The sequence below is a fragment of the Thunnus albacares genome, chromosome 18, assembly GCF_914725855.1.
Source record: "Thunnus albacares chromosome 18, fThuAlb1.1, whole genome shotgun sequence".
Lineage (NCBI taxonomy): Eukaryota > Metazoa > Chordata > Actinopteri > Scombriformes > Scombridae > Thunnus > Thunnus albacares.
In genome coordinates, this window is record NC_058123.1 from 18973920 (window position 1) to 19001086 (window position 27167).

Sequence of the window (27167 nt, forward strand, 5' to 3'; positions counted from 1 at the left end):
TTTGTTGCACTCATCGGGTCAAAGGCCTCGGTCTTTGTACTTGAAAGACATATTTCATATAACCCACACTTCTCTCCCAGTCATAGCAGTGAGCGCTTGTCACAACAGCTTGTTGTGATTTATTGAAAGAGTTGAACTCCTAACCCCTGACCCCATTCAAACCCAGCCGTACTTCCTTATGCACCTGGAACGAGCTCTTTACATGCTTGCCCAGGGGCCAAACTTTCATTTGGACTAGAAATACCTCACTCCTATATGAAAGGGAAAAGGGAGTGGAAAATTATATATCTAGCCGGTGAGCAGCCGTGCAGCTATTGATGATTCTGAGTGGGAATTGTTATGAAGGAACTGTCCTTTTTCATTTTGGGGCTAAAACATAAAGGAGCACTGCCCAGAGGCGATGAAGATATGAGGAGACAGAGGAAAACATGACTTGTGTGATTTGTGGCTTCCCTCTCTCTCTCTCTCTGCGGAGTTATTGAATACTTTTTTGTTTCGCTAGAGCGGGGAGTTTTTTGGTTCACAGTATAAATGAGTCTATGTTGTTAGCCATTCACAACATGTATATCAGCATTCTGGGACAACAGTTTGACTTTTTATTCTCAAATTAGCTTTATTATATTTAAATGTCCAGACCTCATGTTTGGCATCTTAGTGAGATTGCATGTTCAAGAATGATTTCTTTAGAGTTAAGGTTTCTATGTCCATGTTGGCACAGATGTGGATATTTTTGAAACAATGCAATTACAATTTTCTTTCACGGTTTAAAAACATTCTGTGCACACAGGAGCTTTTTTAAGATTTCACAGTGTGTCTTGTGAATGGAAAAATATCTTGGCTATGAGCATTTGCAAACAACCGAATGTTACTGCTGTGATGAAACATTCCAATCAAAAAGTTTCCTTGTCAGTGACAGAAAAAGTTTTTATTTCAATATGAGGCAAAAACAAAAAGAAAAATCAAAAATTTGATATGGTTTGACTGTTTTATAAGAATCCTGAAATGAATTACTTAACTGTAAGAATCTGTCACTCGGCCAGTGTCTTTATCCATATATCTTTGCCAGTGTGGTTTTTAAAGAGTTTCATCTGTCCTAAGAAATAAAACATATTCAAATTGTGTGATGCTGTTCTCAGACTACTGATGCAGCAATAACAAAGTAATCTTCTGGATTCGACACAAACAGGCTCAGTTTTAATTAGCTCGTGTTGAAATTACTGTAGTAGAGTTTGTAACTTCTGTTTTGCGTCACTAAAGGTCTGGAGTGAATGAGTGATTGTAATCAGAAAAACATGAATTTCTGTTCTTGTTGAGGCTGTTTCAGATGCTTTCGCTGGTGCAGATGCAAAAGTTGGCCTGTTTTTTTGTGACACTGAAGTATTTTGCAGGGAGGCAGGAGACTTTTTTGGAAAACTATAAGCGCACGGTTCTATCCGCAATACATCCTGGTGAACTAGTTAAGAGGGAGATAGGAAAGAACAATAATGATTAAGGATAAAATGGGATGAACAGATGGTGGGTAATTGACAGAGAGGGACAAAATGAGTGTTATAGTTAAAAAAAAAAAAAAAAACTGGAATAAAAATGAGATAAATTGGAAAAAAAGATGTTGACAGTGATGTAAGGAGAGATAGCACGGGGTAAGCAAACCAAAAACTGAGCCTGTAAGAATTTACAGGGCTTTACGTTGTGGATCTGCTCTCAGTTATAATCTAGACTTAAATCACAGATGATATGCAGGCCTCATTGGACATCCACAAGACCTCTTGCAGATTACTCAAACTAAATAGCCACAAAATTGCACTGTAAGCCATATGTTCTAGATGGAAGCTCTGTGAGAGAACATCTGAGAAAAACTATGATGAGAAATGCTTTTTCAACAAGTGAGCAGCCATCCAACTCCCCTTGGTATCCTTTTTCTGGACTGACACAGTTGAAAGGCTGAACAGAGACTCGCAGCGGGACGTGAGGCTTTCAGGGGTAGGTGTGTTTTCAGAGGAAGTGGTCTTGAGGCCACAGTATGCAAACTGCAAGAATACATTTTTTGCAGGTTCAGACCAGCAAAGGCATATATTTTTGTGGGGAAAACAAAAAGAAACTCTGTTGTAGCTTCAGGACTCCTACTGACAGAATGAACTGAATGATTATGATCAAACCTGCAGTACATGGCTGAAAGAAAGGATGCGGGCCTTACCTGGACCCTGGTGAACTCGACTTGCTTTCATCTGCGTGTTAGGAACGAGGCTCGGCATCCTCTTACATCACCAACCTATCACTGAGCTCAGCGTTGGTTTCAGTTCATTTAAGTTAACAAATAGATGCAGACAGACACTAAACCAAAATAGTTTAGAGATGAGGGTAATCATTCATTGTCAATCACAGTCTCAACAAAAGTACCTTGCTATCAGCAGCACACCACTCGCATGCTTGTGTCTGTCTCCTCTCTCTGACGTCTATCCTCTGACAGGCTTATATTAGATAAGACCCACCTACTTGACGGTTTCCGACCAATCAAAACTTATTTAACTATGTACTTATTATTACAACCAAAGTATCAATTTACAGTATTGATAATTCAGACAATTATTTTCTAAATTGGTCTATAAAATGTCCCCAGTGTTCCCAGAGCCCATGGTGACATCTTCATCTTTTTTTAGCTAACCAAAAGTCAACAAGACTAAGAGACTCCTGTAATGCTGTAATTAGGCATAGTGGTGCTTAGAGCTAAACGCTAATGCCATTATGCTAACATTCTCACAATGATGATGCTAAAATGGTGATGTTTAGCAAATGTTTACCATTTTCATCATCTTTAGCATGTTAGCACGCTATTACTTAGCATTAAACTCAAAGTACAGATGAGGCTAATGGGAATGTTATTCATTTTGCAAGTATTGATTCATAAGCATCATTTGTCATAAGTGAAAATGCTACTAGAATGGCTAAAAAAATGCTAAAAATCCTCACATTTGACAAGCTGAAACCTGAAAATATTTGGCATTTTTTACTTGAAAAATTACTGAAACAATTAATGGATTATCAAAATAGTTGCTGATTGATTTTTGACTCATTTCAACTCTAATAACAGCAAACTACAGATGGAAAAGTTCACTCTTTTGCTTATACGCAGTATTTAGTTCATTGTGCATAAACAATACATTTATGTAACTTTTACATGTCAAAAAACTTAACTGGCACAAGCAGAAAAAAGTCTACATGAACATTAACATTCAAAAACTCAGTAAAGTGACTCATCTACAGTACCGATCAAAAGTTTGGACAAACCATCCCGTTCACTTGAATGACAAAGTGTGTCCAAACTTTTGACTGGTACTATAAATTGGATCTGATTTACATCAGTGGTAATTCTGGTACTTTTATGGCTAATGTAAAAACCATTTTCAGCCAACCTGAGTGAGGTCAGATGTTCAGGTATCCCCCCACCCCTCTTAAACTGCTTATAAAATCTCCTTTCAGTTGCTTTTGTAGTACGAATATTCCATGAGACAGTATTTATAAGTAAAATGAGACATTCAGTGGCAGAGACATTGAGAGCTGGCAGTGCCCCAGTTTACTTTGTCAAAACTGCTCACTTTTACAGAATTTTCTATCTTTGATCACTTTCATACAACCACAGTGAGTGAGCTGGTGTGTGTTCAAGCTTCATAATTTCTTGGCAGAAAGAGCAAAACTGAGGACTGTACTGAGAGTCAGTGTAGAGACTATTTCAGCCTGACAGATGTAATCCCTAACACGGCTCCAAAGTGCTGTGTGCCACCACAAATTTTGAGTGAGCGTTTATTTAAAAAACAACCTCACACCACAGGCCTCTTATGTGCTCTGTTTCTCATTTATTCTCAGCATAAATTCAAAGCTGAACTTGCCCAGTGTGATCTCAAGGAACCTCTTGCAGACAATTTAGCCATTTTCAAACTAATGATAAACACGGCACAACACAATTCTTTTTTTTTTAAATTCCTAAAGCAACGCAATTAAAATGTGGAGGTGTTTGATGATCCATCTTTTTAATTTTCACAACTGAACATAAAGCCGCTCCATATTATACATTTTACCAGCAATTTTACTCATCAAGCGTTCTTTGTAAGATAAACAAGCCACCTCTTACATCAATCCTGTCACCTTCCCCCAAATACCATCCAACAAAACACAAGTACTATAATAATAAATTTCAATCAGGTGCTTTTTAAGAGAACATCGGTCTTAAACATTTGTCTGGGGCAGTGACTTTGGTCTTGGAAATAAATGATATGTCTACTTTGTGATTATAAATAAGCAACATACCATAACCAAAATTATAGATGAGATGTGATTAAAGGACACACCGACTCATTTCACATTTATTCTGCTTAGAACTACTGTATGTTTAAAGTTTTCTTATATAGGATTTTAAGATCCGAACAGTTCACATCATTTAGCTTACATCTCATCAGGGATTTAGATTTGCATTTCCCAGACTCAGTTTCCTTGGTTTAACTTTGGATAAAGAGATTCAAAAACTAAAAAATGGCATGCCAAACTGAGATACCACTTCAAGCTCCACTCCTGTGTTGTATAGTAGACTTTACATAGGCACCATGTCAAAATACAGTCTACATAGTCTCAAAAGAGAAGTGTTTCAGTTCTAAACTGAAGGCCTTACAGGATGCTCTTATCCTCAGCTATCACAGTCTGGCATCTGACGACTTAACATTCCTGTGTTGTTTTGCATGCCTTTTCCCTTTTGTCTCTACTCCTGCTTTTCTTTCCATGTTAAATTCAGCAACTGACATTAGCGCTCATTCAGCTCTTTCGTCTCTGCTCCTGTCTGTCTTGAATTGGCTTGTTTTCTGTCTGCATCTTCCTCTTGTCTTTTGTTTTTTGCATCTGCTCGTTTGTCTCATTTCTGCTTCTCTCGTCTTCCCTCTGTCTCAGCCTGCGTCTGTTTTTGAAATGGTGATTGGTATCAGTTTTACAGTAAAGAACTACCTATTGAATTGAGCCTGTTTTTGAACTTTGCCTCTTACTATGCCTGAGAGAAATGGAAAGAGACATGTTTTGGTGTTGGTCGAGATGTTAGCATTCTTTGGCATGGTTAAAAGAGCGCCTTATTTCATGGAACAGAGGTGTATTTGTGCCTTTGGCTTTGGCTGTTTTTGTGATTCGGCTTTGGTTGTCTTTCACATTCAGACAGACATATCACAGCTGCCTTTTATCAGAGCTTTATCTTATCTCTGCTACCTTACATTCAAAACGATATCCTGGATGAATTTGAATGGAGGTCAAAATGAAAAAGTTGCCCAATTATAAGGATGAGTTGTAAAATATATCTTCAATATTGTGATGTATTTCAAGAGGTGCCAATTAAAATAACAGCACCTACCCTGGCAAGTCAACATTTTAAAACTGTGTGGCCTTGGTGAAGTCTTAAGGGGTTAAATACATTTGACTGTTTGAAAACACATCAAACCTGATTATTCAGCACAAGTGACTTAGAGTACATAAACAATATTAATATCTTAACATGTTTCTGTTGGCAATCTATGACAAGCGAAGTAGCATTTGGTACATTTTTGTCCAAGTCTGCAATACACAGAAGATGGAAAAAATGTAAACCATCACTTGTACTGAATCACAATTTCTTGAACACAGCATCAATAAAACTCCCTGTATCTCAAATAAGAATAGATATACCTGAACAAATGTTAAGAAACTGCACAAAATATTACTTATAAAATATCCTTTTTTTTTATATTATTTAATATATGACATAATGTAAATGCTTCTCATCCAGGATTTAGTGTATCATCATAGGGTGTGCTTAAAAATGTCTTAAAATGATTTGAAATTTTCACAGATTTCGTCATGTTTTGGAGGAAATTCTGACATCATCTTAAGACAGAAGGCTCATACAGTAGGTCATTAATGACTGAGCAGTAGAAGCACTAAAACAACAAATGTTTAGTTTGGCTCAGTCTAGTTGTTTCACCCTTAAACTGGACTTCTCTGGTTCTACATCAATCTGCATGTTTTCATATCCTCATACTGTAAGTGGGTTAAATCATACATAGTTTTGTTTTTAAAGTGTATCATTTCTTTTTATTAGTATAGCACAGAGGAGTGAGAATTGAAAGATGCAACAGATTGGAGCTAAAATTTAATATGCTGTAGGTCTTGGATTGGTTTGATCCAATGACAGTTTTTTTCTTGGGACCCAAGCTGAATTTGTGGGCTTGTATGCAGACTTATTTAACCAAATATTTCTTGGTTTTGGCTGCTGACTTTCTCTCCTATGCTATTATATTAAGAGTATCCTTATCCTGCAGGCATTTGGGATCAAAATGACAACATATAGTTGAAAGTAACATCAGACTAAATTGATTCCAGGCAAAAACATTCATTTATGAAAGTATTTTTCCATGGCTCATCCAGTGGCAAAGAATCTTGGTGCCTGTAAGGATGAATATTATATTAACATTAAGTGATTCTTAGGTCTCAACACCACAAGTTGGCTACATTACATAAATTATGAAAGTTTCACTTAAAAAAAGTTTGCTGCCACTTTCTAGTAATTGAATTGTGGTTAAGACCTCTTTACATAAAACACTCAGTTCTTCACTGCTGCATTCCCCTCTTGTCGCCTTGTAACATTTTTGGCCATGCCAGCAGCATGGCTCTAGGCCTGTCGGTCAGTCCACCACTTTGATCCAGACTGAAATATTACAACTTTTGGATGGATTGCCATGAAAACTGGTGCAGACATCCATGGTCTCCAGAGGATAAATCCTAATGACATTGATAATCCCCTCACTTTTCTTCTAGCGCCACAAGCAGGTCAAAGTTTTCACTTATCCAGTCAAATATCTAAACATCCACTTGATGGTTTGCCAAAACATTTTGTACAGACATTCATGGTTCCCAGATGATGTATCCTAATGACTTTGATGATCCCCTCATGTTTCATCTACAGCCATCATGGAGTTGACATTTGCCGTTATGGATTCCCATGAAATTTTGTACACACATTCATGTTCCCCTCATGATGAATTGAAATAACTTAAGTCTTGCGCCATTATCTTGTCAAAATTTCAATTTGTCCAATACTTTGGTTTACATCCAAATATTTGCAAAAGTAATGATTGTCTCATCAGCCTTAGCCATACTTTGTGTGTAGCGAAAATTAGCAGATGTTAGCATGCTAACAAGCTAAACTAAAATGGTGGGCATGGTAAACATTATACCTGTGAAACATCAGCATGTCAGCATGTTGACATTAACATTTAATTTAGTGGGAATTCAGAACTAAAAAGGTCATGATGTGCATTGATGAGGCTTTTGTTTAAGGTACCAGTGAGACAATGAAATGCAGCCCAAGAAATTAAGTTGGAGTAACAGATTAGTGCGTTTAAAGGCTTTTCAAACACCAAAACACAGCAAAATGGGGTTTAATACTAACAGACAGGATTTTACGGCTCTCATAGCTGCAACTATTTTATCTTATATTGCGATGATCGCACAGCTCACACCAGGCTCAGGTTGGTCTGAACGTGGCCTTAAAGCACAAGTGTGCCTAAATACAGCCTCACAGAGCTGCTAACATCGCTGAAGACTCTAAGTCTTGTTTGTCTCCATAAAAGAAAAACTACTTGTCAGCAAGCCTTTTTTTCTTAAAATGAATGAAACAAACCATAAATAAAATGTCCACATTATGGTACATTCAACTGTATGCTATGGAAACTTTAATTTATCTAACCACACATTGATAAAGAATGATAGACTCTATCACTATGATACCGCATGTAATTATTCTTAACTAGCTCTTTTAATTTTCTCTCTTTTAAGACCAGCTTGTTTCAAATAGTGTCCTTTTTTTCAAACAAATTGCAACTGACTGAAAATAGATGAGGTTTAAACTTGATATAGGGCGGAATTGACTGTCCATCAAGACATAAAACAGTATGATTTAACCAGGGATAAGAAGTAGTGCTATAAGCATAGCCTGCGTTTCCAGACACTTAATGTGTGTTAATATAGGGCTGGCATTGTTTGAAAAACACCAGGATGGATGTGTGATATTTATTCCCGTGGATACCCAATAATTTTCTTGTTATTTGTCCTTGACGTGACTGTCACTTGTATGGATGGCTGTGTCTCCTTGACAGTTGAAGACACAGAGGTTTTGCCTGACTGACTGAGCTTGTTGAGCCAAAACAGTGATTTTCCAGTGGGATTGTTGTCTGGTTAGTTCCGCTGTCCTAGAAATGTCAAGTCCTAAAATTAAGTCTATTGGTTAGTTTTGACAATAGTTTGAACATATTTACCCTCTCTTCCCCCCATCTCTGTTTCTGCCTGTTTATACTGTAATCAATGCATGATTGATGTTTTTAAAACACTGTAATGTCCAATATCTTCAGAAGAATTGGCCAGGGGAAGTGTATATTCAAGCCAAAAGTTTGTGGCTTTATGTCATTGGCAACAAAAGTTACCTCAGGGAAGTAGCAAACTAAATCACTGCACATGAAGACTTAAGAAAGCCCCAGACACCTCATTGTCATCTTCTTCAATAAAAGGTTTCATTCAGTGCTTAGTGGTGGTGATCATGGGCTGCCAGCGCCAGCTGACTAGCAAGGAACATGTACATAAACAGCTAGAGGAGGCTATATGGGGCGGAATGGCCTCAGTGCTGCCCGTAGCGTTTGTTTATCCAACATGCTGTAATGTTATGAGAACTGCTGCTTGGGCCCTGGTTACAAGCTGTAATGTAAATATTGATGTGTATGGAAAAGGAACACTATTTAAGGCTTACCATATGTTCTAATAATTTGAGCTGCTGATTGTAGAGACCGTTTTTTTAAGGATGGATACTACTGAGGTTCTCATCTGGTGTTACAGGTGTGCAAAAATGTATTTTTTGTTCAGGTTTAAGACAAATCAGTTTAATTTCAAATTGTTTGTCAACTTATAACATTTCTTCCAACCTATCTTTACATTTACTACCTGTCAAACTTAACAACAATATCCAAATTGGTGCTTCTCATGATGATCACAGGTAAGACAGTTGTGATACGTTAGGTATGAAGAAAATTATCTCACTGTAATAAAATTGATAAAAACCCAGGAATGCATCATTCATTACGTGATTAGATACAGAAGTAGCATTTTATCCCTTATATGAATGATCTAAGCCTATCTCCTAAAAATTACTTTTATATACAACAGCTTTGCATTACAAAATAGGTTTTGTGGGATACACAATGCCTCCAGATTATGTTTTTTTATAAGCATAACAAGGACACATTTGTATTAAATATATCTGCAAAATGTTCACCGTCAACATATTCCCTTTGTTTCCCTCGCAATATATATGTTATGTTAACTTTAAGGGGATCTATGATGCTCATGTCCAGCTCTATATTTTTATTTTTAATTTAAGACCCCCCTCCCAATGAGCTTACTCTGTTCTGATTGGCCAGCTTTCCGGAGACTGCTGAAAGGCAGCACACATAAAAGTCATGTTAAGTTGCTTCCGATGTAAACCCAACATTTCCTGCTTTAGTGCTTCAAACTAAAAGCTTTTAAATGACTAATTATTTTGAAGAATTTACAGGAAGTGAAACGTGTTCCTCACTGAATTAGTGGAGCTTCATTAGCGGTGCTAAAAACCAATCAAAATGACAAGATATGGGCATATTTGGAGCTATTTGTTCAGTGGATCAGTTAGAAATAATGCAGCGAGGAATAGTACAAGCAGAAACAGCCACAGTGATGATGATGTTTGATGAAGAGCTGCAGATAATCAGCACACCTCCAACAGGTAAACAACTTATTTTACTTTGCCATGCTGTGTAATGGAGTCATGGCTCGTCGTGACTACCCCCAAAACAATGTTAAAATGCCATGTTAGCGGAGTGGAGCAATGAACTCATGCACTGTGCGTGGAGCAGATGACCATATAAAGAAATCCATCACGAGCCGATGTAGCTCAGGCTGAAAGTAGAAAAAAATGTTGGAAAGTGAGCATTTAGAGCAGTCTGAAGCCAGTGCTTTCTGCTCACAGTGATTACTTCTACATATGTTTACCTTATTATCTGACATGTAGGTCACTTTTAATGTGAACATCCAGCACTGTAACATTATATATATGACTGAAAATAAGGAAAAGCATAATAGGTCTCCTTTAAAGGACATGGTCAAGATTTGGGAAAGACTGTGGTCATTGACTTCAAGCAAGATTTGAACTTTTTCAATATTAAACTAAAACTATCTTTCCCTAACCCTAACATTTTTGAAGCCTTAATTTAAAAGCACATGGGTTGGATGACGTGAACCCCGGTTTCTGGTGTAAAAGTCTTGCACTTTGTAGCAGTATACCTCTACCTCCCTACAACATCTGTGCAGACAGACCTGGTTTAGAAAAATTGTTGCCAGTGAACATAATTCAGCAGAAATTATGTTTCCTCCAAATTGTATTTGGCAGAGCAAATTAGTTGTTTTATTACACAACATATCGTACCTACACAAATGTCTTATTCATTTAGCATTAGCAGATATTTTTTGTATTAAACACTATGCCACCTAGACACTGCATAACTGTAAGAAAAGCATGTCATATCACAGAACAAACAGTCCAGTAAACATATAAAACTTTCTAAGTTTCTATGACCATGGCATGAGCTAGTCTGTGACCCTCTAAATCAGTGGTTCCATGTATGAATGTCGCTCCATGTAGAGAGCTAGCTGTGAATGAGAGCTTTCAGGTTTGTTCCTGGCCTTTATCTCTACCATCTCCCCTCTCACAGTGCTGGAAAGACATACAGTGAACATATTGTGCATTGGTGTACATATTTTTGGCCCATTTCATAGATTTAAAATGTATGAAATTGGCCTAAATAAATAATCTGTGGAAATATATGTCAGATGTCACAGATGTCACTCCAGAAGTGTGTTTCTTAAACTGTGTTTGGGCCCTAACATGGTGTCCAGGCCTGTTTGTAGTGGGAACCTAAATGAGTATGACTATTTCTAATGTAGGGAACCTTAAAGAAACACTGAAGTGATACATTTTGGGTCTTAAGGTGTGGAAAACTATAATGACCTTGGCATTGGAATTAATTTATTGGAGTGACACAGTAGAAATGATCAAACAGAAATTTGCATTTGCATTTGCATTTGCAACTGTTTAGAGCTAGGATACAAAGAAATATTTGTATTTGCCGTGAGAGAACCAATAACCAGAAGAACTGATTGTGATTCTGAGTCAACTTGTTTAACAAAGCCATGCAATGAAAACATCTGTGAAACCAGTGTGGCAAAATCAAATTTAATACAGCGCAGAACAATACTCTTAAATTCATGTTAGCCCCACAACATCTGCAATTTTACAACTATCGTATGTGTTTTGTTTTAAAGCAAATATGGAAGTATTTCTGCTGTGTGCAGTGAGTCACTGAGTATTTACCAATTCTGTAAAAATGTCTTCTTTGACCCCAAAGTTGACATCGATGCCACCGTGATGCTTGTTGTGTCACAGTGGAAGGTTCCTTTGACAAAGGGTGCATAGATGTTTTCCTACCACAAAATCTTTGTGTCTCAAGCTCAGAATTTGACAACAATAATACAATTTAGAAAGATGTTGAAATATGGAAGTTGTTATATATCTGGCTACAAGGGTTTTAAAGACATAGTTTGGCCTGTTTGAAGTCAAATATCTCACAAAATCAAGGTTGCTGTAGAGTCACTAAGAAAATTCATTCAACAAAGTGACAGTAGAAAAGAGTACAAGTGTTCTGAGTGCCTAAACATAACCATAAAAAAAAATTTAATTGTGCTGTGTTGTTCCTGGATATTATATTGCAAGATCGGATATTTTGGTGGAAAACAAATTAAATGTGTTGTCAGCCAGTGATTTGCAGATATGTTTAGAATAGGATATGTTAATTATTTCTTCATTATGTGAATAGAAAGGGTAATCCAGACAATAATATGTTTCCTTCAAAATATATTTGCTATTGCAAATTAGAATGTAATTTCCAGGAGACATGGTTTTTAGCAGAAAGTGAAAGAAACAAAGAGAAGCAGTTGTCACAACTCACCTGGCATATTTAAACCTCAAAGTTCATGTCAGTTGCCAAAGGCTACATCATACTTGGGGCCTAATTTCAAGAAAAAAGGCAGACATACTGAAACATGATTTTATGTTCCTACTTTCTGCCTCTTTCCGGGGCATCAATCATTTTTAATCAAAGATGTCTGAATTTTGTTTTTGTTTGTAATTCCATGACTTCAGCACACCAGCAGGCTGCAGGTTTAGCCTTTTTAGTATGAAATATGTTCTTGTTAAGGTGGACTGGTGCCCATAAAAATTATCTTCATGGGAAATGCATACTCGCTTTAAATAATCCTTCATCTCTTTTCAAGCATCAAACTTCAATTAAATGTTTCAAGATATGGGCCCTCTCAAAAAAGTGTGTGAAATTGTACAGTTATTGCATACTGTGAGACTAGTAAAATAGCTCCCATCTATGATTTTCTATGATATTGCTTAAGGAAACTCAGCCTTAATAGTACTACACTATTAAAAAAATGTGTGTGATTATGTCATAGTTTACTCTCACAAGAAAGGTTCTCCTCATTTTGGGGATTTAGAGTTTTTCTATTGACAGTTTTTTGACAGAGCACAGAAATGTCACTTTTTTATATTTTTCTTAAACATTTCATTCATGTCAAGCTTTACATCACTAGTTTATGGTTTATGAGGGTTTTTTGTGGTGTGTCACAAGATGTTTTTTAAATATATTCGTAGTCACAAGAATATGAGCACTGCTTTTATTCAACCCTTTAAACACACACATTGAAGCCTTTTGGGCTTAATTGATGGTTTACAATCTATGAGAATTTGCATCTATATACGTGTTTGTGTGTGTGTGTGTGTGTGTGTGTGTGCGTGTGGCTGTGTGTCCCTTTGAAGTTTTAAAGTCCGCCCACCCCTCTGTAGCCCTACATTGTGCTGAACAGCTCCATTTGTCCCACCTTAATCCCCTGACGTAAACTCACATAAATCACACTGAGTTGTTTTTAAACGTGGGCAGGCTGGAGAACTCTGCCTCTGTCTCTCTGTCTCACTCTGGTTTCCAACTCCCATGGAGCATTAATGGACTGCTGGCTATTCATTTAGTTGACCACCTGTATTGATAATCATTGCTGCTTAAAGTAACTGTTGGTCACTCTCCCACGAGAATATTAAAAGAAGGACCCATACTAGGAAAATGCAAGCTCATCCCTAGAAACTGTAAAACAAAAGCTAATATTTTTTCTATTAAATCACACCAAAAACAAACCGCTAGTTCAGAATTCAGTCAAAAATGTTATTTTATAGTCACACATATAGCCATAAAGTGAAATTTCCCAAAACCAGTGCAGAAACATTATTTGGTCCCTCCCCTACACACACACAAAAACCAAACCAAGCCTTGAAATCAACTCACCAAAGCTTGTAAGGTTGATCAAGCTTGATTATTTGTCGGACATTGTTTCCTTCAGTGTGGCTGAGCAGACAAAATGCTCACTCCCATTCACCAAGGAGATTAGTTTAGAAAAGGTTATGAAATTCTGTATCACTAGACCAAATCAAATGTTCACATTGCACTTTTTAATCATACCTCTTCAGTCCTTTTCTATGGCTATTATGTACTGCATGGGACATAATTTAAGCCAACACTTCTTAGTTCTAGAGATGGGGGAAAGCATCATGGCACCTATAGTGCATCTAGGCCAACCTCTCTCTATCGATGGCTCTGGGCCAGATTAAAGTGCTGGGTCTCATTGTTTACACAGCTCTGTGGTGCCACGGCTGAGCAGGCCCAAACAATGGGCCCCTGCTCTTCTTTGTCAGAGTGAGGGGAAGAATGGAGACCTCTTGACATGGCAACCTGAAGCCTCAATGCCCCCACTTCACCTAGCTGAGAGGGTCACAGAGAGACAGAAAAGGGGGAAGTCAGAGATAAGGAAGAGGGAAAAATGGAGAGAGGTAGAACATGGAAAGGAGAAAACAGGATGCAGATATGAAAAAATGACATGAGGAAGCAGATAAGACAGAGAGGAAAGGACTAACTTTCAACAAAAGAAGAGAAGAGGAGGAGAGGCACTGATGAATGCGGTTTAAAAGTTGGAAATGGGATGCATAGAAACCTTTTAAGAGGCAACAAGTATGAAAGGATGTGAGGAGAAGAGCATCTGATGACGAGAATAGGAGCATATACACTTTCACAGTGATCCCAACCTCCAATACATTATCTGACACTACTGATTCATTTTTGGTTTTCACCTCAGGGGTAATATGAATACTTTTAGAAAAGGTGTCACAAATGAATGTCTTTGTATGTCCTGTCTCCTTGAAGTTATAATATTTAAGATCTTAAGAGGTGTGGTTACTGTTGGTAAAGGGAAGTATGATTTAATCAACCCTGTCTCCTAGAAATTACATTTATATACTTGTGGTATCAAAAGTAATTGCTGGGTGGATTATGCGTACAGGCAATGTTTTTTAATTTTTTTTCTTCAATTGAATAAAGCATTATATTTATGTACTGCAAATAAGTTATAGGGAGGTGGTCGGGATGGGCGTATAAAGCGCTGGAAGTTTGGGGTTTGTATTCTTAGTTCCATGTGTGGTTAGGTTTAGGCAGTAAAAGTGCTTTGGTTAAGGTTTGGGAAAGATTGTGGTTTTGGTTAAATGTTTATTAATACCTTGAGCCTCATGGGCTATTGACTTTTTCTTTACTCTACCAAGACTGAGACCTATCCTTATCTTAACAAAGTCATGTGAGTGCCTAAACATAGCCATAAAAAAAGTTTAATACAAGCGAATAATTTATTACAAGATTGGATTTTTTTTTTTTCAGAAAACAGCTGCGTTGTTAGTTAACATTTTACTAATATGTTTAGAATCAACATTTTGTGACTTACCAGATACATTAACAAAATTTTCATTATGTTACTAGAAAACATAATCCAGCCAGCATTACATTTCTCCAAAAATTGATTTGTTGTTGCGAATTAGCACAACAAACAGGATTAGGTTTTATTCAACAGGTCCCAGAGGTCTGCTGGCAGCAGACACTCCTTAAGTGTCAACCTGTAACAATTGCACGAAAAGCAATTGGTGTATCTGTTGCAGCCAAACAAACGTACATTGTTTGAATAAAGTCCATTAACTGGCCTTTTTCCATCATGCCATGAGCAACCATGATCAGATTTCATGCTGCACATGTTGCAAGTAGTTTTCCATGCAATGACTTTTTCAATGATATCCACTTAAACACAGACAGTGGCAGAATTTCAGTCTTAGTATTACTGAATCTCAGTTCTGCATTTGACACGTTTGACCACAACATATTACTAGACCTACTGGAAAACTGGGTGGGACTTTCTGGGGCAGTATTGAATCGGTTTGAATCCTACTTAAAGGACTTAAATGGCTACTTTGTGTCTATAGGTAACTACACATCTGAGTGGACAAAAATGACAACAGGGAGTTCCCCAAGGCTCCATTCTGGGGCCTCTTTTGTTCAACATCTATATCCTCCCACTGCCTCAGATTATGGAAAACGACAAAATATGTTACCATAATTAAGCAGACAACACACAAATACTACATATACCATATCACCAGGGGCTATGGTCCAATACAAGCACTCAGAAAGTGCACTGAACAAATCAATGATTGGATGTGCCAGAATTTTCTTCAATTAAGCAAAGACAAAACTGAAGTAATTGTTTTTGGAGCCAAGGAAGAATGATTAAAAGTCAGCACTCAGCTGCAATAGGTAATGTTAAAAACCACTAACCAAGCCAGAAATCTTGCAGTAATGCAGTAATGGACTTTTAGATCTTTACAGTGGCTTCCTGTCTGTCAAATAATTGATTTCAAAATACTACAGTTGGTTTATAAAGCACTGAATGGTTTGAAGCCAAAATACATTTCTGATCTTCTGCTACGTTATAAACCATCCAGACCTCTCAGGTCCTCTGGGACAGGTCTACTCAGAATTAAAACTAAACATGGAGAACAGGTGGAACAAACTCCCAGAAAACTGCAGGTCTGCTCAACTCTCAGTTCTTTTAAATCAAAGCTGAAGACTTTTCTGTTCGCCACTGATTCAAGTTTCAAGAAGTTTATTATTATATGCACAGTAAACACAGGCGGTTACACCATACAATGAAAAAAAGTTACATTAAAATTTAAAAATTTAAAAATTTAAAATCACAAAGTATATGTTACATATAAGTTCAAGTAAACACAATACACAGTACACAGTGTGTAAAGTACAGTATTGCACAGCACAGTATTGTGCAAAAAAGCAGCAATCCTGACTTCACAGAGCACAGGTCATAATTAAATCAAATCCTTTTATAATGTGTTTCTTTTGCACTTTGTCTTAATGCTTTTTATGTTTTAAAGCACTTTGAATTGCCTTGTTCAAATATGCTATACAAATAGACTTGCCTTGCCTTGCAACAGCAGGGCAGTAAAAGGAGTTGGTTACCTTGCTGAGAAATCGGAGGTGTGCAGCCTGTCGCCTTCAACTCTTCATCTAATAGCTTACTGTGCTGGTCCTTCTTATTCCGTTTCTCCCTTCATCTCTGCATCCTCTGACACAGTGCCGTTAGAGGGATTTTAAATGTCTTGTTTCCATCTGCTTGTAATAGCTCATCATTAGATTTCAGAGGTAGAGGTAATTACTTTTCTTTTTTTGGTTGCAGGTCACTTTCTTGGCAACAATACAGTTATTGATGTGCTTCGTCGCCAGGGATATGAGGTGGAGCACACCCCTGCTGGGCAGCCCATAAACAGGTAAATTCACTGCAGAAATGCCCTTAAACACACACACACATACACACACATGTATCATCTAATAACACATTTAATGCACTAGAGTTTGTGATTTATTGTGGCAGTGCTCTGTGCATATTTAACTAATCCCTTAATATTATATAAGCTTCTAATTTTGCAAAATTGCTGCAATTTATCGTTCTGAAATCAAAAGTATGTTTTTATTACAAGTTTACTTTTATGCAACACTGAGCTTGTTTTATATTCTGTTCTTTAAATTAATAAAAGGCTAAGATTTACAACCAGAGGTACAGACAGTCTTGCCAAATTTCTTCTTTGATTCATTTAGACAAATTCTTGACGTAAACTGCCAAAAATCCTTTAAATACTTAATTCCTTGTTTGAAGAACAGTGAATTGCTGGTGAGGCTGATTTAAACCCAGACATGACACAAAGCATGTTTTATGCACAAAGTTCAAAATCTGAAAATCAACCTAAAAATGATTCATAATGAGAGACATATTGGTTTAGGTAAAGTAATTCAAGGAAACAAAGAAAAATAGTTTGCTCAGGATCTTTGCCAGTGTGCTTTGTGAACTAATGTTTTCTGTGTTAGAGACTGGTTCAGGACTATTTCAGTTTTTAGGTATTAATTCTCCAAAAAAGCGGATGAATATCTCAGAGACGAGAAGACAGAAGAGCCTAAGAGTGAACGAAGCAAAGGAAGTGAGAAATACAGAGATGATGGATAGAGAACCATGCAGAAAATATTATGTTTCGCCATAGTTGTTGCACATTACGATTTCTTCTGAAAACATGAGTCTGTAAAACTCAAAGGCCCATATTTTATCATTTAAATGGGTGTAAGGTTTCATGTCCCGGCCACATTTTACAGTGCAACCGCTGCCTCGCAGCCCTGACAGGAATATATATTTCTCTCAACTTTTTCACTGACTGGATTTCAAATGGGAAATCACTTTCCAAGTAAGCACAACTTCAGAGTTGGTCTGTGTTCATCTGCAGACCCGAAACAGATGTGCTAATGCTGCTTCAGCCCTTGTGAGAAGTGTGTTGTCTGCAAATAATCAAAAACTGCACTCAGTAGTTATTCATCGAGTGATTCTCTCTTTTCTGAGTACTCACTCTCTCCATATGTCCCTAAACATAAGTTTTTGTTTCATCGCCTCATTTTGAAGTTTGGCATACTTTTATTAATTCATCTGCACTATCGACACTGGGGAGTTTTTTTCTTTACCAGCAATGACTCACTAATCCACTTATCACGTAAGAGGCTCGTTTTGATGTGGAAGTTAGTGATTAAAGAAAAGACAATAAATACCCAGATTTAGACCACCACTGTTAACTTTATTCATTAGCTTTAGCTATTAGCTTCAAGTGCAATGAATATGGTTTTAAACGGATAGGTTCACAAATTTTCAAGTCTGTCTTAAAACTACTCTCAGACTCCCAAATGAACATTGACATATGTTTTTGTTATAATCATTCTTCCTGTTCATACTGGCCATTAAAAGATCGCTTCATAATGCAATTTCAATGTAAGTGATGGGGCACAAAATCCTCTGGCCTCCTTTTGCACAAAAATGTATTTAAAAGTTCATTTGAAGCTAATGTGAGGCTTCAGCTGTTCAGATTAGTCAAATAAAGTCAATATCTTTCAATGTCTTTTTAGTGCCAAATTCCCTCTTTTTGTCACTATACGTCCACTGCAGCTAAACAAGAAAACACAAGGGATTTTTTTTACTAAAAACTGAGACTGTGGAAGATATCCACTTTATTGGACTAACTCATATGGTTGAAACCTCATGTCATCTTAAGATACACTTTTAAATACATTTTTCTCCATACAAGGACTATGGATTTTGTCCCTGATCTCTTAAGCACTTTTGGAGGGGATTTTCTAATGGTCAGTATGAACAGGAGGAATGATTACAGAGAGCAAAACCTGTTTCAATGTTCATTTGGGCAACTGACTGTTGATTTAAGAATGACTTGAAAAATTGTGAACCTATCCTTTAAGTCTGAAATCTGCCCAAAAGCATAAATGAGGTGCAAAGCAAATACATGTTCCATGAACATAAAATTCTTTTGATGCATTTTCAGAACGCAGAAATTAGTAAAAAAAATAAAATAAAATAAATAAATAAATATATATATATATATAATCTTTTCCATTGTCTAAAATGTTGGATGAATAACTGCAAAAATATTTGATGTTTAAAGATATTCTCAAAACTTTTAGAAATGTGATTAGTGCTCAGGCTGTGGAGCTCAAACATTTATTAAGAACCAAGCTTTGTGCAGTCATTTACTGTTTGTGTGGCTAAGTATGTGGAGTTAAGGGGTGTGTTGTGGTAGTAGAATAGTTATAAAGATCTCGTGTCTTGATTTTTCAGTCTTTTTGAAAAACAAGTGATGTCTCTTAGTCGCTGGGGTTTTCCGCTTTTAGATTGTACCGCAGATAAATCAGACAAAATCCCCACTGGCTACCAATGAAGTGTTGTTGAAAAGGCCAACTTAGCAGGGCTCATACCTCCTGCTGTGAAGCATGTAGTGCAGTCTACCATAGCACACTGTGCGGGTGGCTATCTCAGTGTAGATCTGTGCTTGTGTGCGTGTGAGTGGATGAATGAGTGAATCTACTTTCACACACAAACCCTGTGTTTGATGCAGGATTATGAGCTTGAGATGAACCCATTCATACAGGACTGCTATCATGGCTTAATCCCTGGATTTCACCTTTCACACAGGACCTAAGTCTGCAATCTCTTTAAGAACATGTATTAAAGCAACACATATAAGACCTGTAAATCACTGTCAGTACCTACTAGAGGGTTACTGCTGTACAACCCTGTAACAGCTCAATAGGAATTTCATACCAAAGCTAAGTGTTCAATTTACTGACCTTATTAGAGATGGCCAGCAGCACATTGGAAGAAAGAGTGTTTTTAATCAAAAAGATGAGTTTCGGTTTTGCCCTCATATTTCCCATTCCATTAATTTGTTTTCCCAAAAAATCTTGAATATGTTCTCTATTATGCCCTCCTCTCCTCTTCTCTCCTCCCCTCTCCTCTCATCTCCTCTCCTCTCCTCTCCTCTCCTCTCCTCTCCTCTCCTCTCCTCTCCTCTCCTCTCCTCACCTCTCCTCTCCTCTCCTCTCCTCTCCTCTCCTCTCCTCTCCTCTCCTCTCCTCTCCTCTCCTCTCCTCTCCTCTCCTCTCCTCGTGGAAGATTCTTTTAACAGGTGTGTGCCCTCAGGTGGGATACAGTCCTAAAATCCTCATCCTGAGTTGGCCTGGCTCATCTTTCAAACCAAACTCGATTATGTATGGGCATAAATTTGGCCCATAGTCAGATTCTGCAAATGTTCACTTACCATGTCCCCCAGTGACAGCAGCACACAGTGCAGAAACTGTGTGTAAAATATTCCTGACTCACATTTGTTGGGCATAACAGTTTAGGAGTCTAACACTAGCGTATCACAACAGTATTTCAGATAGTTCCCAATCAAAAATATAACATTAAAGATCAGATAAGTCGGATCGGATAAAGATAAAGTGATTGGTGTAAACAGTCCATGCTATGACAAAAAGCATCCTCTCCCTCTTTCTTTCAAAAGTATCTTATTTTCCTGTATTGTGTATTCTCCAGGAGATCATCATCCAAACTTGCCTCTCCAGACTCAGAGGACCACCATGATGAGTCTCCTCTCCTAGAGCCTTTCCTCCATGAGCTTCCACACAAGGAGGAGGATCAGGGGCGTCCCCTGGAGGAAGACTCATTTCCCCACATGTTTCTGCCATCGGACAGCCTGGAGCTGCTGGAGAAAGCAGAGAGGAAAATGCTGAAGAAAAAGAGGAGGAACAAGCAGAAGAAACAGCGGCACCGGCATTTCAACGACCTCTGGGTTCGCATCGAGGAGAGGTAAGACCGCGGAGGGAGGGATAAAAGGTTGGAAAGGAGGAGGAGAGAACATACAGACGCACGTTAGTCTCGTTATGTTGGTACATGGGGTCTCGTTTTTCTTTATATTTGTCATCAATGACTTGTCTGGCTCTTTTGCTGTGAAAAAGGGATGAGGGGGAAATATAGAAAAGGTGAGACGAAAGGCCAGAGGTGAGGACAAAAGGAAAGAAAAGAGTGAAGAGAGAAGAAAGACTGAGAGGATGTGAGGAGAGAGGGCGAATTAGAAATGTGTAATGCAGTCTTTCCGCTTGTCTATAGAATAAAACTGACACTTCTTGGTATGGTGCCGCAGGCTTAAACAGACACCATATCACATCACCATAGTCTTCATGCACTCTGCACAACACACACACACACACACACACCCTGCAGTGTGGTATGAGTCCAGACTGGTTCCTATCTCATATAAGTGTCTTGTATGTGAAAATATCAGCCTGGGAATTCCTACTGAGTATCTAGTTTTGGTCTCACAGTAGCTCCAGGCAGGGACTAACCGGACAACAAAACAAGCTCACCTTTCAGGCAAAAAGGAGACCTCTGCACAGGTGTCGTCTGCTGTGTTGAAACAGTTTGTCATGTTGGCAAAATGTTATGTTTTCATGCAGGTTAATTTGACCCCTTCCGACCTCTTCTTGCAATGCCACCCCCTGATTTGAACAACTTTCACTCAGTTAAATTGATGCCTCACTGTCTGATTGTATCATGAGGAAACTGAATTTGTAGACGGCATGACCTAAATCCTCAGATGTCTTTTTTTAAAGGGCACGGTCATCAGTGTGAAAGTCGAGGTGACTATCTTAACTCTTTAAGAATTATTCAGGCCTGCTCAAATGAAGAAGGTGGAAAATTATTTTAGTCAAGGACAAATCAAATCAAATCTGTCTGCTTTTTTAATGTGTGTATCATTTTTTGTTTCTCTTTCTTTTGTTTCGGTTCTAAATGAGCATGTGTTTGCATGCTGGAGTCTGTCAAACCTCAGAGACTCCATGCATTTACTTAATTTGTGTGGAACATAGAGCTTGTTTACTATGGCTAGTATTAACATTGTACAGATGGAAACTTGGACTGTTTACACAGGAACATAAACTCTGGTCCTGTCGTAGCCATAGGCTACTGTTAGACATGTAATTTCAGCACAGTATTTGAGATCTGAGGTTCACATTTCCAAGATGCCTGCACATGGCCTGAAATTACCAACTATGCATCCCCATGTGATGTGGATGTTTTTTCCTTCTGTGCTGACGCTACTTTTTCTGACTCTTAATCTCCCTCTGTTAATGTAGCTTTAAATTATCCTTACACTGGCTTGAATCTGCCAACATTAAAGTTTGCACTGCATGTTTGCATGTTCTCCTCATGTTCTAATGGGGTTTCTTTGGGTGCTATGGTTTAATCCCACAGTCCAAAAACATGCAGGTTAAGTGAATTAGATAATCTAAACTGTCTAGGGGTGTGAATATGTTTTTCTGTAGCCTTATAGACTGGCTACCTGTCCAAGATGTCTCCCAGTGTTGCATGCAGGGACAAACTCAACAGTTCCACTTTAATCAACTGTGAGCAAATCTGAAAGGCAAAAGTCCAGATGAATCACTTACATCATGCATCCCGTGTTAGCTAATGACAAGTTGCACTGGAACAGTGGAGTGCATAAGCTCAAGCATCTCTAGCAGAAAACCATTTTTGAATTGTTCTATGGTTTAAGAGTCCTGCACTGAGCGTGGGTGGGCAGCAGGCAAAATAAAAAGGAGAAATGAGGACGAAAAACAGAAACAGAAGAGAGAAAATGAAAATAAAGTCTGGTATTGCAGTCTTCATTTTCTTTTTTTACCTGGTTACTCTACACTTAAAAAAAGTGTTTAAAGCCAATTGAATTACTTTACATGTTTTTTGGATTTCAGCCATATGTTATCAAACATTAGTCAGGCTAGTTTAAGGCTACTTTGCTTGTTGGCTGAGCTCAAGAAACAAATAAAGCACTAAGTATTTAGTGAGCTGATGTATTTGATTAGTGGTAAGCTACAGGTATGTGTCAGGAGCTGGTACTGGGCTTTGCAGGTGTGGTTTGCAAAACTGAACCTGTGCAGGACTCTGTGCTTAAGCATGTATTCAGTTTTGCCCATGTATGAACATGTATTTTTCCATATGCACTATTCCAAATCAGTGACGGAAAGAAAAATCTAACCATGTAGCATCTGTTCTTCACGGGAACAGAGGAGGTTTGTGAACGTTTGTGTACATTATGTCTGCAGAAATGTTTTCTCTCTCTCTGAGAGACCCTGTATTTTTTAGTGGAAAGGAAACAGACTGTTTGTGTACACATGTTACAAAGTGTACACGGTGTACGTTTTTGTATATTTTAATGTCTGAAAAAGTGACCGAGGGAGAACGGGAGAAGGCAGTCCATAACACAGAAGCGACCGCAGTGCCACAGTTCTCTGTTGTGTTTGATGCGTGGCCACACAGTCATGTGTCACACATGGTTTCCTTACACCTCTTCAAAATAAACTTGCTTCATAACTTTGAAAAAGGAAAACACAACTTAATGCATTCTCTGAATATTTAAAAACTTACTTCAAATTTTTACTGAAAATCTAATAACTACAGTATAAAGCTACAGACTGTGCAGCCTTGAGAAAATACCAATCAATGCAATACAAATATTATCATCTCCAAATATGTGCCAGTAATGGAAACATAATCAATCAATTGAGGTTAATTCAGGAATTATGAAGGAAATGTCCTAACATACCTGCATCAGTACCGAGTAGACTTTTGCTTAACAAGCTTCTGTGTGATTCTGGAGAGGACTGTGTTTTGGCATTTTTGAAAATCGAAAAATTATGGTCTTTGAACATTCTTCTAATTTATTTGGAAACTACTGTGTAGAGCTTGTCTGGTGGTGCTCGCATCCATCACAGTGTATTTTGGCCATCCTGTTTTGACTGGCACTTACCTCCGCAAGCTTTTCCAACTATGTCCCTTCTTCAGCCAAGGATATCGGAGAGTTCAAGATCATTTGTCAACAATAATCCCTCTAAGCATACTCTCATTTGTCTGCAGACAGAGAAAGTCAGGAGACTGATGATGGAAAATTTAGGGCTGGAACATGATTTAATTACCATTTTAAATTTATGATAGACTTGTTTTCATTTTTCCTCTCTTTTGATGCTTGTCAAAATATCTTTCCCAACAAACATAATCCAGTTAAATGGAAATAATATCTCTGAATCACTTTTTTTAATATCGTTATAATGATGTGTCAAGTTGCTGTTGCAGCCCGCTGGTATCTGGAGACCCTGACTTCAGGAACTTGTGTGTTTTGCCTGGCCTCATCCCAGTCATAGCCACCCAAGCACCACAGGCTCGGTATCAAACAGGAGAGCAGAAATGATTTGATTGCCAGACCTGTTTAGAAAAGAAGGACAGATAAAGAAAGAAATAGTTGCATAGAGTTGCAGACAGAGTATATAATATGGGAAGAGGGGGGACAGAAGAGAGTAATAGCAGAAAGGCGGAGTGGCAGTTGGTTTATAGCCATTAGTTGATCAATGTTGTTGCATGCCCAGGAGTTCTGAGACAGTGCTGTAGCAGTTGATTCCTTTGTGGGGAAATTTTCCTTTGTAGCCTTCAATGTCTTTATATTTCCATTGTTTTCAGACAATTGTGGATGGAATGTGGATGTAGGAAGAACCCTGTTCCTCTGCAGAATATCCCTCATTTTCCTTTCAATCCACAAGAACAGTATAATTCAAGGAAATTAGTCTGGAATTAGGAAAGTCTTACCCTAACTGCTGTAACTCCAGAGTATGGGGAGGTTTTTGAATTGAGCTCAGAAAATGAGCTTATTTGAATTGTCTAAATCAATTTTTGAAATGTATACTTGCAAAAGAGGGCACCAGAGTTTATAATAATAAATACAGTTAAAGTCAGCAAAATAATTCTTAGGTATCATACAGTAAGAACTGTGTAACTCAGCTGATCTGCCTCGTTAGGACTGTGTGGGTGTAGTTTGATCACATTTGATTGACAGCGGCCTAACAGCATGAGCACAGAACCCCACAACTGTCATCACATTTAGATCCAAATGTTGCTAAATCCTGATTGGTACATGAAAGTATGGGACATCACATTTTTCCTACTGAGCGTCAAACCAGCCAGAAAAACACAAATAAAATCAGAAATACAGAATTCTCTCAATTGCAAAGATAAATGTGAATAAATATACATTTTTAAATCTAATGTGTTGTTTCTTCTTTCTTTTCTTCTCTCCTCAGTCCTATGGCCCAGTCCCCTCCTCCCCCGTTGGTTCGCATCATTAATGGTTACATCACAGTGCAGCCGCCTGACAGAGTCTACAACCACTACAACTATCACATACCTTCAACATCATCCATCTCCTCGTCCATCTCCTCTTCAATTATCTTCCTCTGTACATTGCTTGCAGTGATCCAACAGATGTGGACTGTGTTCCTCTAGTAGAACATTTGTTGGGACTCACAGCCTTCTCTAATATGATCTCTCACACACATTATGATGGTTTCTTGTCTCAGCTCATGAAATCATAAGATATCGAGGAGGCTATAAGACTCTCAGAGACTATTTGCAAAAAAGGCACGGAGAAAGGATGTGAAATCAACTCGAGCTGTCAGGTAACAGTGCCCTCCATGGATGTTAGGTTAGATAAAGTTTGTGTTGTTGGGACTGAACAGTAAATCACGTCAATGGAGCGTGTCTCTTACAAATTGAGACCTTGATGAGCATGTAAGTTCATGTAACGAGAGGTTTCTTGGAAGCATACATGTTTCATAAGGTTTCGATTATTTGACACACACACACAGCAGGAATGTGTATGCAAGCATGCAAACAGGAGGTATTATCGGATGTCTCACAGACGTTACACAACATGTCAGTTCCCTTCTTGATTACAGTGTTACAATAGACACTAATCGTTCAACATTCAGTGCCTCTGAGAATGTGAGATCTCACTGACGCGACTGTTCGGTGAAGGAACATCACTGAAACCGTTGCTGAAGATCAAATACCTTCAATAAGTACAACTGGAATCATATGTCTGTGTATGTGTATGTGTGTGTGTGCGTGTGTTTGAGTGTGTGTGTGAGACAAAGTCTATCAGCTCTTAAACCCCCTGGCCTTGCAAACAGAGGTGTATCTTTACAGACCTTAATTTATTCTTCCATTTTAGAAGAATCTGTTTAATGTTGCATTATAGCCTACTGTGGGGGAAAAAATTGTACATATTGTTTTTAAATATTATAGATGTATTTTAGAATTATAAAAAATAAATGAAAAGTATCAAAAGTTTTGTTGTTGTTTATATAAATATATAAATAGATATGCAGTATATTTTTGAAAGAAAATCAGGAACTAACCACCATAGCCCGTGTCATGTGTCTCACTGAAAGGGACAGATGATTGTATTGTACTTCATGTATCAGTGTTATCACTTGGCTTGGCTGTATGTGTCTGCTGAAAGGATTCATAGTGATGTGTGTGTGTGTGTGTGTGGGGGGGGGACCTTTTCAGGACCTTGTCCCGACCTTGTTTGGACCAGTAGTCCTCATGGGGACCGAAGGTCTTAGTGAGGCAAAATGTAATTTCTAAGGTCCTGGTTGAATTGATGTTAGGTTAAGGTTAGGGTTTAGGCTGTCCACAATGAATGGAAATTAATGCGGTGTCCTAACAAGGATAGCTGCGCAAACTGTGTGTGTGTGTGTGTGTTTCTACATAGAGATCATTTGTTTAATTTATTTAACTACTATAGTTTTGTTGTAGGCCATATGAAACATTCCCAATGTTGTTGTTTTTTGTTTTGTTTTGTTTTGGTTTTTTTTACATTTTTTGTCACTATGATGTCCAAATGTCAAATGTTTTTAAGTATAATTTTAAATGCATATGATGGAAATAATAATAATAATAATAATTCAGTTTTAAATACCACATACAGCGTAGTGTATTAGGTCTTTCACATTTCACTTATGGCATGAGGTGATTGTAATAGTATTACCATGGCAACAATAAAATATTTATCTAGATTAAAATCTGATTTTACCATTCATCCTTTGCTACCCTTTTCTTTTTTGTTTGTCTGTAGGAAAATGCACTGTATATACCCACTGTGTCTTTTTTTCTACTACTAGCAGTCTCCAAAGTCACACACACACACACACACACACACACACAAACACACACACACTCGCTGCCCTCCTGTCCTGACCCAGGGTTCATAGCATGTTTATGTGAGGTTAATGTGCTGTGATAAGGGCGCTATTAGAAGCTGTTTGATGAGTGCATGTGGTCTGTCACAAATAAGGCGGCTGCCCTGCCAGCAAACAGGA

The 27167-nt window shown here is 37.9% G+C and overlaps 1 protein-coding gene across 1 annotated transcript in view; it reads left to right on the plus strand.

Annotated features, from left to right (window-relative positions):
- Positions 1-26832, plus strand: part of trabd2a (TraB domain containing 2A) — a 66680-nt gene extending 39848 nt beyond the window's left edge. The window contains exons 5-7 of the mRNA XM_044333920.1: positions 16759-16849; positions 20497-20769; positions 25086-26832. Of these exons, the coding sequence (XP_044189855.1) occupies positions 16759-16849; positions 20497-20769; positions 25086-25287 (566 nt within the window). The 3' untranslated portion in view covers positions 25288-26832. The remainder of the gene's footprint in view (positions 1-16758; positions 16850-20496; positions 20770-25085) is intronic.
- The last annotated feature ends 335 nt before the right edge of the window (positions 26833-27167 follow it).